At 42.6% G+C, this 14047-nt stretch overlaps 1 protein-coding gene and 1 pseudogene across 2 annotated transcripts; both read left to right on the top strand.

Annotated features, from left to right (window-relative positions):
- The first annotated feature begins 1142 nt into the window (after nucleotides 1-1142).
- LOC127754745 (probable WRKY transcription factor 70) lies at nucleotides 1143-4826 on the top strand. Of its 2 annotated transcripts, none has more exons than XM_052280308.1 (3): nucleotides 1143-1314; nucleotides 1461-1565; nucleotides 4101-4826. In XM_052280308.1, exons 1-3 carry the CDS (start codon nucleotides 1235-1237, stop codon nucleotides 4582-4584), a joined length of 669 nt encoding a protein of 222 aa, XP_052136268.1. In that variant the 5' UTR covers nucleotides 1143-1234; the 3' UTR covers nucleotides 4585-4826. The 2 variants fall into 2 exon arrangements, with proteins under 2 accessions (XP_052136268.1, XP_052136267.1); XM_052280307.1 differs by having other exon boundaries at nucleotides 1455-1565.
- Nucleotides 4827-11875: 7049 nt separating this feature from the next.
- On the top strand, nucleotides 11876-13560 carry LOC127755323 (probable WRKY transcription factor 70; annotated as a pseudogene).
- Nucleotides 13561-14047: the final 487 nt, after the last annotated feature.

Below are 14047 nucleotides of genomic sequence, written 5' to 3'. Positions count from 1 at the left end.
GAGTAGTAGTATAATAAAAAGTAGAAACACAATTAGACTGTAATTTATGGTAGGAGCCACAAGAAACGTCAAATAATTCGTTTTTAATTGATAAATATATATTGTTAGGGTGTGTTTAGTTCACACTAAAATTGGAAGTTTGGTTGAAATTAGAACGATGTGACAGAAAAGTTAGAAGTTTGTGTGTAGGAAAGTTTTGATGTGATGGAAAATTTAAGGCCCCGTTTGGTAGGGCTCCAAACTCTAACTCATAACTCCAAACTCCTACTCCAGTGGGAGCTACCTCCTGTTGGAGTTGTAGACTCGTTGAGAAGTGTTTGGCTGGTTTTCAGCTCTAGATCTGAAAAAAATTGAAAAAAAATAAATTGCAAAAAAAGTTGAAAAAAAAGGAAACCTAGCCGTCGGCAGCCCAATCCCAGGGCGCCGCCCGTCGCCGGCCGGCCGCCTCCCGCGTGTCGTCGCCGCGTGCCCCGCCCGCCGTCGACCAGACGCCTCCCGCGTGTCGTCGCAGCGCGTGCCGCCCACTGCCCGATGGCCGCTGCCCGCTAGCTCGCTGCCCACCGCCCGCGTGTCGTCCCACCGCCTTGCTACCGTCGTGTGCCTGCCCGCCGCCGCCGCCTGCTAGCTCGCCGCCCGTCGCCCGCACGTCGTCCCGCCGCCGCCAACGCCGCGGGATAGCACCGACCGGAGCGCCGCCGTCGCGCCCTCCACCGCGGCAACCGACGCCATCGCCCCTGATCCCTCTTCCTCCTCCGCCGCCATGGCCGACGCCGCCTGCCGCCGCCGCCGCCGCCCACCACTGCCCGCCGCAGCTATTGGGACTCGGGAGAAAGATGGGGGAGGAGAGAGAACGGGAGGAGAGGAGGTGGGTAGGGGTAGTTCAGTGGTATTTTTATGTAAATACACTAAAAAATTAAAGGATAGTGGATCTTTTGGGGTAGAGTGGAGCTGTGGAACAGAAAAACCTAGCTCCACCCTAAAAGTAAGTAAACTCGGCTTAGTAAAAAAAGGGGGGGGGGGGGGGGGGAGGGGATAGGCAGAGGAGGTGTCGATGAGAGGGCGACGCGTGTTAACGTTGAAAAATGGCCGTCTGCCGTCGTTGTTTAATGGCGCTATAAATAAAAGTGGTCAGAGACGAGCACCAATTCCCACGCCTTCTTCTTCCTCTCCCTCTTCCCTACCAAGCGAGACCACTCGGCCCCCACAAAATCTCCGCTTCTTCTCCGAGACCGAGATGGCACTCGACTCTGTTCCATCCTACCCCAGCGATCTTGGATCCAGCAGAGCCAGGACGCCGCAGCAGCAAAGGGTCAGGTAGGTATCTATTGCTACCATTCTTTTCTCCTCCATCGATCTCTTGCTTGCAGCAAAGGGCCTCCCCATGTGTGTGTAGTTCTTGATCTGTTCTCTCTTCATTTGTGGTGGGTGCGATGCCATTGATTCTGATATGGTAGCCCCAGGAAGGAGGAGCGGACATGGACGACCGACACCTACGCGCCGTACGACGACGGCCACCAGTGGAGGAAGTACGGCGAGAAGAAACTCTCCAATTCCAACTTCCCAAGGTACCTTCCGCCCTCCATTTCTTTTTTCTCACTTCATTTCCTTCCCCCAAAATTACTAGACTTCATGCATGCATCTATTTTTCTTTCCCTCAAAGGTCATATTTTTTACTGTCTTCCATGGTTAGAATCTGCAGAACGGTTAATTTCAGATTTTACTAGATTCACCAAAGCTAATTTTAAGGACAAGCAGAGTAGTTGCATTAGGTGAGTGAACTGTGGGTGGTGATCTGAAACCTTGGGGAATTTCAAGTTCCCCTTTGAATTTTGGCAGGAAAATTTTCTTCATGCCATCTTTTTTCTGAGAAAATTGCAATATTGGGACTGCAAACATGGGGGCTTCGCTGTTTTGACACTCCGAGTGAATGACAAATGGGCCCATCTGTGTGTATGAAATGTGGGTCCAGTATCATTATAGCAAAGGTTAATGTTTGCAGTGTCATAATTGCAAATCCCCGGTTTCTTTAGTTTTCGCCTATTCGGTAGTTCTGGTAGAACAGCTCCTACTCACCAATACCTTCCAGAATGGAAGTGTGTTAGTGTGGTCCAAACAGAGCTGTTAACAGGCTCCATATGTGTGCTTAGTTAGTGTTTACATCTTGAGAGCGAATTTCAGTTGAAACCGGAGAACAAATCTAGCAGGGACTAGTTCTGTTCATGTAACTCGGTAACTGCGCTCTCATGTTCACATTTCTTAAATATTTATGGGTATAGCAGGAGTCTTATTTATGGGGCCAAACTATAGTCTTTGTTTGTGCAGCTGGTGGTTTACTATAACCCAAATCATGTCGATGCCTAATATTGTGTCCATTGTATATCAGCAGATGGTTTGGTCAATGCATTAATTTGGGTTCTTGAAAAGAACATTCTTGTGTTCTGTGGACACAAATTAGGCTGCATGGTTGTCCGCTAGTCATCTCTTGGTAGAATTGCGAGGGGCACCTTTTCGGTAGTTTGGTAGAATAGCTCCTACTCACCAATTTCTTCCATAACCAAAGTGGGTTAGGGTGGTCCAACAAATCTGTTAACAGGCTCTAGATGTGTGCTTAGTGTTTACATCTTGAGCTAATTTCAGTTGAAACCGGAAAAGAAATCTAGCAAAGACTACATCTGTTCATGTAAATGAACTCACATGTTCACATTTCCTTAAATATTTATGGATATAGCAAAAGTCTCATTTTTGGGGCCAATCTCTAGTCTTTGTTTGATCAGCTGGTGGTTTACTATAACCCAAGTCATGTCGATGGCTAATACTGTGTCCAGTGTTTGTATATCAGCAGATGGTTTGGTCAATGCTTTAATTTGGGTTCTAGCAAAGAACACTCTTGTGTTCTGTGGACACAAATTAGGCTACATGGTTGTCTTCTAGTCATCTCTTGGTAGAATTGCGAGGGGCACTTGTCGGGCCTGTCGGCAGATGCCTTTAGTGAGCAAGATTAAAAACGATAGTAAATTGACCATGGGAAAAGAACCTTCATAGCAGCAATCTCTTTGGCAATCGACAACTCAACAAGACATATAAAAATTTGAAAAGTGAGACCATATAAATAAAAAATATGCAAGTGGTTCTCTTTTATTGCCTGTCATCAGCGACTTGTTTGATATCTAATGTTTTCCTACCAGAATATATACTACTTGTGTTTTTCAAGCACATTTTGTTTGCAAATATTAGCGTGCATGCCGACAGTCTCCACAAACTCTTTTTTACTTCCTTGGAGTTTGATTGGCATGCAGCCTGAGGGAAGACCCTACATATCTTGTTTGCTCACAAGAGCTTGCTAATAGTTGCAGTCAGTTCTTTTTGCAAAAGGTAATTTATGAAAGGTCTGAAAAGTATGTGTTGGCAACCGCTCCGCCTAATTTAGGTAGAGTAAATGTTCGTGGAGAAAAGTGCAAAAGAGACATGATTTAAGAATACAAATGTTTTTCCTGTTGTCTTAAATTAAGGTTTGTTACACTGAATGACACTGCACATATATATGCAAACTGTAAAGTACCACGGTTCAAGAACTGGTAAAGAAGAATAACTCAAGTTGGTACCATAAAGGTGAGATTGCGTGAAGATGAGTTGAAGAATGTGTTGTTCAACCTTTCAACTTGGAATATAGTAGGAATATGCAGGATAGTGCTGGCTTTGGTGTCACCAAGTAAATGAAGTTCCAAAATAAATTAGTGACAAATATACCACGTAATTTTTGTAAGTAAACAGATCAACTAAGTTTTCTGATGGCATTCTGAAAAGTATGGTAATAACACATTGCCAAGCGGCAGATCAGAAGGTGATCCCAAAAGAGAAAAAAAAAGGGAAATTCCACTGTATGCTGGAACGGACAGTAGTTAGTTTCAGTGCAGTCACCATCATTCTAAATAAAGATCAGCTAAAACGGTGTATAACAGCAGCACACAGAATCAAAATTTCTGCATTTGTACTCCCTAAATGCTACCTGGAAAAAAAACCAATCCCTTATCTGCAGTAATTTGCAGTAATTTCCAGCAAGAAGGTATTGAGAATTTGAGATCATGGCCTTCTATTTGCAGGTTCTATTATAGATGCACCTACAAGAATGACATGAAGTGCCCTGCTACGAAGCAAGTCCAGCAGAAGGACACTAATGATCCACCATTGTTCTCAGTCACTTACTTCAACCACCACACCTGCAACAGCAGCTCAAAGATCGTAGGCAGCACTCCTGATTCTACTGTGCAGTCGAGGAAAGCCATTTCGATCTGCTTCAATTCACATGGCCAAACCGGTGAACAGCCCACATTCTTGTCATCATCAGCTTCCTTGTTGTCACCGAGCATGCAGTCGTACAGTTCGAACCAGCAACCTGACATGAACACCTACAGTCGCCAGTTTCAGTGGGCAGACACATCGTCATCTACAAGCAATGCTCCGGTTAAGATGGAGGCGGACGATTATGCAGAAGCAAGTGCTTCACCCAGTACCACTGGTGCTCTGTCGAGGACATTGCTGCCGATCGGTCAGTCAAGATGCATCGAGTATTTCCATTTCTTGTGATGATTTTTATGGAAAGTGAAGGAGATGCATATACATTCTGAGGAGCCTCTTGGATGGTTCCAGATAGGGTTTTATATTGGGAGGTGAGGATGTTGTGCTGATGAGATTCCATATACTATAGTGGCATTATGTTGTTTTCTTCTTTGCATGTAGATTCAAGCCAGATTTTTGTGCTTGAATGATGTAAAGAACTGAATTGGCGTTTCTCTATCTAGTAGGAAGGAGTACGTGATACAGAAAAAGGCTAATGTAGCAGAACCTGTTAAATTATACTAGTATAAAATTAAGGAAAAATCTGACAGTAAATCTGCCTGGCTGTTACTCTAATTTCTATTTGCAGATTATCGTTGTTTCTTCGTAGTTCCTTAAAACTTGTGATTGATTTGTTCGAGAATTTAGTTTTACTTAAGATGCGTAGCGGAGTAGCCCCGATTTTCGGCCTACAGTCCAAAAATGAAGGCCAGTTAGTCAGCCCAAACAGTCCACGAAGTAGCCCAAGCAGAAACAGTCCACCAATGGTGTCGACCATTTCTGCATGCTTTCTTCATGGTGGTGTCCGAGGCAGATGGGAAAAGAAAAGGTATACCTGAGGTCTCTCGTGTTGTGGTCGAGTTACAAAATTATACTGTACCCAAAAACCAGATATATGGTATTATTTAACTTATAAAATCGGGTTATTCTATGTCCTTAGTTGGTTTTTATCCCTGAATTGTTTGATGTGGCAGTTGACTTAGCATGGAACCCACGTGGACCCACATGTTAACAACTACTTCCCCTCCTCTCTCTCTCCACCTCTCTCCTCCGGTTCTCCCCCTTCTTCTTGACGACGACCAACGGGAAGAAGGGCTACGCGCGGTGGGTGCGGTTGGCGGGGGAGGAGAGCGGCTGGTGATAGGCGGGGAGCACCGGAGGCTTTGTGGGCAGCATCGCCTTTCGTGCCTTCGACGATGAGCTTCGCGATGCCTGGGAGCTCATCGGCTCCATCCGCTCCCTCTGCCTTGCCGTTGACCCGGGCATCTCTTGGCCCGCCGCGAGCTCCATCTCAGCCTCGCTGACCGCCCCAGTAGTAGGCTCCACGATGGCGGTGGCCACTGCAAGCCCGTCGGCATGAAGAACGTCGTCCACGTCGTGTCCCTCGTCTTGTCCGGCCGCCCCCTCGAGTCCGCTACGAGGTACCTGGCGGCGCGATCAAGGTAGGAGCAGCAGGAGATGGTGGTCGCTCTAAAGAGCCACGTCAGCGAGAGGATGGGTAGGGCAGAGAGGATGGGCGACGATGGCATGGTGCGCCAGCTTTTATAGCTGCAGCAAGGGAGGACGAGGAGTCGAGGACGGTGTCAGGCCACGAGGCCTCTCGGCTTCCTCAGCCGGCCTCATACACTCCCGTCGCTCCTCCTCCACCGGTATACTTTGCTCCCCCTTCCTCGAAGGACATGTTAAGCAACGACCGACCTAAGCTTCACCATCTCCACGATTGGTCAATCTCAATGACACTTCCGCCGCTGAAGCCTGGCTCCTCTCCGCTGGTAGATGCTCTTCTCCCTGCTCGTCTTCACTAGCAAACGCCGCCGCCACCATTGAGGGCCACTGCCAATCGCCGTGCGCCTCCGGTTCTCGCTGCCTGTCACCGGCTACGCTCCATCCCCGCCAGCCACCGTCCGTGCATGTCGCGTTGGCCCTTCTCCCTGTTGTCCATCACCAAGAAGATGGGGAGGAATGGAGGAGAGAGGAAGAGAGGTGAAGAGACAGGAGGGGAAGTAGTCGCTGACATGTGGGGCCCACGTGGATCCCACACTGACCCCGCTGTCATATCAGACAAACTAGGGATAAAATCACCTAAGGATCTAGAGTGACCCGGTTTTATGAGTTGAGGGAAACCATATATTTTTTCGGTTCAAGGACGATTTTGTAACTCGCGACAAGATGAGAGACCTCTGGTATACTTTTTCCGATGCAAAATAGAAGAGCCCTTCCGTTGCCTGTTTTGGGCCGGACTTGCGGGCCTTATGCATATTTTTATGGGCTAGGTTTTTCGTTTCAGGAGTGGCCCGAAAAGGTCCAAAACAAGTGATCGCCAGCCTGCTAGTAGTAACCACACCACATGAGGCCCATGTGGGTTTTTCTTTCTTTTTTTAAGGAATAAGTTCACTTCAGATCCTCAATTTGCTCTCGAGTACGAAATTCATCCCCGAACCGAAATACCAGGTATAGCCCATCCATCAACTCACAATACTATGTTAAATTTGGTTCCTCGACAGTACAATGGCCAGTTTTGGCTGATGTGATGAGTGGGACCCAAGTGGGGCCCACATTTCAGCGACTAATTTTTCTCACTTCTCCCCTTCTCCCCGCTCTCTTCCCCATCTCTCTTAAGAGATGGGTGGCACGCTAAGAGATGCTAGGAGATGAGGAGATGAAAGCCCAATTTATATTAAGTTCGAGCCCACCTTAGAATTCAGGAGCAACCCGTACGTACTAAAATCGTCGCCCAAAACTCATTTAGACTTTGTTTTCGATGCCATACATACATACATACATACATATATATATATATATATATATATATATATATATATATATATATATATATATATATATATATATATATATATATATATATATATATATATATATCATCTTTCCAATGGGCCTGGTCTCACGTCAAAATTCATTCTGATTCAATGAGAATTGTTAAAACAAGAGAACTTCCATAATTTGTCTGGTGTGCTACATCACCGTCTTTAGACCCGTTGGACTGTGTATCTTGTTGAAGTCCATCAGGGACACGTCCAAGGATCCTTGGTCGACCTTACAACCTATTTATTCAGTAATCGTCAACGAATTAGGGTTATGTTTTGCTTACATTATTCTGCCATTGCAGTTTCACCGCTAGTTCGATTTGTAGATCTCCAATGTATGAGATTCTCTTATATTCGCAATATATCCAGTTTGCATCTTCTACTCTCTTGCTTGTGTCATCGATTCGCTCGCAGGAGATAGCCTTATCGGTGAGGTCAATTGTGTTTCAACTCAGTTGATAATCAACGGAGGAGTGATGTAGTGATTTTGAGAGGTTTGATCATCCTGATTGAAGCTTTATGATCATCAACGTCGAGTCTACATAATCGACTTATCAATACCTATCATAAAAAAAAAACCGGATCCTAGTTTCTCATCAAAACTCACCTAATTGAAGTTTCCGTTAGCGAAAAACCACTACATATTATATCGATCAAAACCAGCGTGAAAAGTGGTTTATGATGTTATTTATCCTGTTCTGGAATTTAAGGGTGAAAAGCAATCGATTTTATAAATCAAGTTGCAAAATGGACTCTAGACAATGGCTGTGTTTAGTTCACGCCAAAATTAGAAATTTAGTTGAAATTGAAACGATGTGACGGAAAAGTTGGAAGTTTGTGTGTGTAGGAAAGTTTTAATGTGATGGAAAAATTAGAAGTTTGAAGAAAAACTTTGGAACTAAACACGGCCAAAGTTTGTTTGAAGGACTAAAAACGGAGTTCACCTAAATCCCAAGTATTTGAAGTACGCGCTGTTACGAGTGGACTCACGCCCCCACAGCTGAGCCCACAAAAGAGAGAGCTTCATGTGCTGCAAAATACTCCTATAGTTAATAGTTATAGATGTGAACGCACGTTGCAGCTAGCTAGTGCGCCTCCTAGCGTTGGTCTGAATTCAATTCGCTATCCAGGAGCCGACCGCCAACTGAAAGCTAGTACTATACATATACTCCTATATTTTGTTGAAAGTAAGCCTTTACACTTGATTATACAAATGTGTACAGAGGACTGAAGAGCATTTCAGGAGATAAGCTCGATTGATCGAGCCGTGTTCGTCGTCCAAGGAAGGCTGACTGAATCTGCAGCAAAAGAAACAAAAAGACAAAGCCAGTCAGAGGAATTAAAGAGAGAAAAAGAAATGAAAAGCGATGGAGAAAGCAAATCTAAGGGACGATCATGATATCCTATTTTTTTACAAGGTGCCTGCAAATATGCGTGGTCAGGTTGATCAATTGGTTGATTAATTAGCGTAAGCATGACTACCATCGATCTGATGTCACAACTACATTCGATCGATATCTCTCTCACCATCGTACGTTGCACTGTAGTATGTACGATCATAGTCCAAGCTAGCTAGGTGAATGAATATATGAAACCATCACTACCATGACGAATTTTGGGTGACGTCGTTGGTGAAAGCGATTAATGAATACATGTATGTATTACTCTCTCCGTTTTAAAATATACCGATGCCTATATTTTAAAACGGAGTGAGTATTATGGTTTCCCTTTTAATACATAACATGCCCTATACACGTAAACATACTATACTTACAACAGTATTGCATCGATATATAAAATCTTATTTTTAAATTCATTATATTTTAACGGTTCTAACAAATATATCCTCTAAAAACTGTCCATTTTTTTATTTTTTATGTCTAAAATATAATAAATATTAAAGTTGAGACTTTACAGATATATATAATATTATTGGAAATATAGATTTTTTTAATGATATTGTTAGTTGGTGTATACCGATTGTGGATTGGAAACTCGTGTCGACAAGATATATTCTCATATTCTCTCTTTGAAATTATAGGAGAGACACGATGCACTGTCGTTGCGCTTTTAGAATTGGCAACCACTAATCAAAGGATCTTATATATTTTAGATCGAGACATACCTATATAATTACTATTATTACGAGTACTTTGTTAGTCTATGTGATACTTTTTTCCTCACTCTTTAATTCAACTGGTCTTCTTATTAAAGGAGTTGTGGATTTGTTTAATTTTCAGCAACACAACTTTATTGGCTATCACCATTTCCCATATCTTAAAAAACTTATTAATTTTCTGCGGTAAAAGGTCTCTTGTAGTCTGACACTTGATGCTTTCGAAATCTCTGAAATTTCTTTGGAATGGCAAAATACAAGGAGATTTTAGCAAAAAAAAAAGTTAGCATTATGTCGAACAACCTCTCAGAAAATTACCTTTTGAGTCATCTCTCATCCAATTTTTACAAATTTTTTTCTATAGACTATCCAAATGGTTATTATGTATTTTTCCTATGTTTTTCAAGCATTTATTTTTACATACATATTTCTATCAAAATTATGCATTTTTCATATTTATTCTCTATACGAGGGTTTATTGTGAAACATAAATATATAGCTCGATCTACTACCGATCGATATACTACTAACAAGCAGAGGTGGAGACATGAGCCCTAAGCTTGTCTCCTTAATCCCTTGTAAACACTTTAAAAATTCCTGAGAAGTTTGAAGATTCAACGAATTGTATTGGCTAATTAAGCCCTAGTTTTTATTGGTTGAGCTCTAGTCTTAATTTGTAAATTCTTGGCAACGCAACGCAAGCTGGCCTACCAATGAAATATAAAAGATCACAAGCAGTTTGTTCCATAATAATTGTACTTTTAGGATTTGAATTTGTAAAGATGCACTTGATAGTGCACTGGCTAGGGATGCGTGGTTTCAACCCCAAGGTCCTATGTTCAATCCCCAACACGCTCACAATTTCTTCTTACTCACAATAGAGTATTAATGGTCGCATTAATCACTTTTCATTCAAATTTCTTTCTATTTTACCATCAACTACTCTTTCACTCTTACCTATACATCATCTAATCAGGGGCATGATAGTTTTTCTTCTCAAACCTTAATTACACAATAATTTTCTATTATAACATACGCAATAAATAAATAAGTTTTTAGTTTTAATGTAGTATTTTTTTAAGACTAATCTATATATGTTTTTCTAACTTCTTCAAACTAAATATTTTCCGATAGTGAAAATTCTAAAAGTTTAACCTTAACCTTATCGAAAATAACAAGAAACTAAGAAGTGCATTTCTTTAATTTGGTTTCAAAAATATTTAATTTGGTTTAATTCTCATGTGCGTTCCTTTAATTTGGTTTCAAAAATTCTCATGTACATTACTTTAATTCTCACGTAAGTTCCTTTAATTTGGTTTCAAAAATTATATATTGTTGCTTGCTCATCAATCATGCATAGATATATAGGAGTACTTTATATGGATATATATGTAAAACGTGACACAGAAAGCTGCTTTCAATCGTGCATATATATACTGCTATATGGGCAAGTTATTTAAGTAGTCGCTAATATACTAGTATTGCAAGTTGCAGCCCTCAATCAGTTGGATCTTACGCGAGCGTACTAATCTTAGGCAGTTAGTAACTTAATCATCTTAGTTAGCTTCATTGGAATGTTCCGATCGATGGCAAAGATCGATACAAGACATTGTCTATTTGATGATCTCAGTGTTTATCTGTATGCTAATTGCAACACACGCATGCGCAGTCGATGGGAGCTATAGCTAGTGTCTTTTCTGATTTATATAATTGCAGATGCGCGTTGAGGAAAGATGATGACCTCAGTTAACCCGCAGATCGTTCTATGAGTTTTAATTACGACATTGCGATGAATCCCGTTGCTTGTTTTCACAATTTCACATGTATATATATATATTTATATATTTATGGACGCGTTTTCCTGCGCTGGGGTTTGAAATTCAGAAGTTAATTCTGAACCGTAATTTGGCTGATTGCATGGACGCGTGCGTACTTCCGTTCTCCATCTGCAGCAACATATATTCTGACTCTGTCCGATCGAATCGAGTTCAGATGGAACCTGAACATGCAGATTAATTTGCAGTTGCAGGGTCACCAATTCTCTCTGCATGTGTGCAGGGTGAACCTGTTGGTCAATAACTACTTATTCCAACCATCAAGTTGGAAGAAGTAGAGGGAAATTAAGCTTTTATTTATTGTTCATCAGAAATTCAGATGATGCAATATGAAATGAGATATGATGCACGCAAGCCATGGATTGGTGAGGCAGGCCAAGTGGAGAGATAGCACACATACATGTGTTACACGAGTGCTTGTGCTGGTAGCAGATAGCATCCATCGATCGTACATCAGGTACGTCGTCGGTCTCGTCAACGTTGACGACGAAAGCAACGTCTTCTCATCCAAGCAAACCTAGCTAGCTGTTCTGCTGTTGTGTGGTAAGTATTTTCAGTTTCACAGCTAACAGCTGATCAATTCCAAGCATCTTCTCTTCTTCTTCTTTCCGAGAGAGATCGTGCTAGCTAGCCCACAACATAGTACGGTCGAATGGGCGAGAGCTCACCTACTGATCAAAAGGGAAGGCCGGCCGGTCTCAGGCCATCCATATATAAAGGATCACACACCACAATTAAGTTTGCAGGCTAGCTAGCTGATCCAATCAACGAAGAATTGGATTAACTAGCTACACACAATTGCATATAGTTAGCTAGCTAGTACATGGCAGTTACTGAATCAGCTTGTTTGAGTTATGAGCAAGAAGCGGTGGCAGTGAGGGAGGTGGCGCAGGTGTACGAGCTGATCAAGACGCAGCAGCCTCTCCTCCTCGTACACCAGCAGCCGCAGCAGCTAGCGCACGGCCTCCTCAACCACGCCCTGCGAGCCCTCAACGTCGCCCTCTCCGTCATGAACCAACCACATGCTTCTTCTTCTGCTGCTGCTGCTGCTGTTCCGGTGATGAGCATGATCAAAGCAGAGGCGGCGACTCCAGCGAACAGTAGTTCCCTGCAGCAGATGTTGCAGCTGACAACCATGTCGTTGGAAAGCCAAGAAGATCATCATCGGCCGCCAAAAGAAGAAGGTATATATAATATATAGTGATCAAGTTCATTGCAAAATCAGCTGATTGTTTGTCTCTACATCTGCCTAATTATATATTTTGTTGTTACTACGCTGGTAGGATTAATGGTGAGGAGTACAAGTCGTCGTCATGGTCTCAATTCACGCCCGTGCCTCATGAGGATGGCTTTCAGTGGAGAAAATATGGAGAGAAGAAGATCCAGGGCACTCACTTCACAAGGTTCGTTTTGATAATGAATTAATTAATTCCGATGATGAATTATGTCCAAATCATTTCAGTTTGTTAATTACATGAAAAATATCCATTACAGGAGCTACTTCAGGTGTACGTATAGAAATGATAGAGGTTGCCAGGCCACCAAGCAAATCCAACAAAAGGATAACAACGACCCACCCATGTTCCAAGTGACATACAGCAACGAACACACCTGCACCACCACTAGGCTTATTAACAACATCAATAATCCCGCAGCATTGCACAACTTGACAGCCAATCCAAATGGTCACCATGATTCAGATGATGATGATACCATCTTCACCAAGATGATCAAGCAAGAAGAACAAGCTGCTTGGCTGCCTCCTCCTCCTCCTGCTGATCTAGCAACCATTTCTAACAATTTCGATGAAACGCCAGGATTACATGTGTGCCAAGAGGTGCCTCCTTCTTCTTCCAATTCATCTGTCATATCTCACTACGCTGATGAATTCGACCATCATCAGATGTTGGAGACGACGGTGATGGAGGAAGCATTAGGGCTAGGAGTAGATCTAGATGATCCTTATTTCTACGATCCAAACCTTCTCCTCATCTATGAGAGCCTCATGAACTGCTACTAGCTACAATTAAGGCTGAGTAACACAATTTTCAGAAGATACAAACTGCTCTTTGATGAGTAGTGAACCTTTAAACATTTGAGAGCTAGCTTAGTTCGTAGAGTTATTCCTGGACATACATATCAGGACAAATTAGATTTTGTTGCACACTTGTACTTGTACTTCTTCTACTGAACCATCACAGGAAAAAACAAAAAGTAATATTGTCGTTGGAAAAGTAAAAAAAAAAAACCTCATTTTAGCATAGTCCATTCTCTAGCCAAAATGTCCTCTTGTACTGTTGGTCGCTGGCTTAAGGTTGGATTGTTGGAAAGAAGTGATTTGTTTATGTTAGAATAGATGTCGAATATGCCAGTCCTATTTAGTTACGGTTGGACTTGGAGTTGTAATAGGTGTTAGGGGGTAGAGTCAGAGTCGGACTCTGTAATCCGACATCTTTCTTAAATAAAGAGGGGGCACCACAATGTAACCATGGCGACTACAATGTAGCGTAGACACGTAGGAAGATGACGGTGACGTGGCCATGTACGGTTAGAAGCTATATTGGTTGGGGAAGAGCGCCCATAATCAGAGCCCCGGGGATGTAGGCTTCGGCTGAACCTCGTTAACAAATATCGTGTGTTCCTGTGTTGTCATCTGGCATGTCTTGGGTGATCAATGACTGAAACGATCGGTAAGGTTAGTCAGTTTCAAAGCGTCCTAGCAGTCCCTTAATCTCTCTCTCAATATAAGTAAACATATGCACCTTATCAAAAATTTTCCGATGAAAAGCTGTCATACGACCATAGGATCCTCGGATGGTGTAAAAGTGGGATGGCCTTCTTCCCTCTTACATATTACGAATTATCATAAACACTTTCCGCCCCCATCGATTGGCCTAATAAGCCAAAGCAAAAGAAAAAAAATTGAACATGATTTT

This window comes from Oryza glaberrima, chromosome 11, assembly GCF_000147395.1.
Source record: "Oryza glaberrima chromosome 11, OglaRS2, whole genome shotgun sequence".
Classification (NCBI taxonomy): domain Eukaryota; kingdom Viridiplantae; phylum Streptophyta; class Magnoliopsida; order Poales; family Poaceae; genus Oryza; species Oryza glaberrima.
Note: the sequence above shows the minus strand (reverse complement) of the source record. Positions and strands in the feature narration are given on the sequence as shown.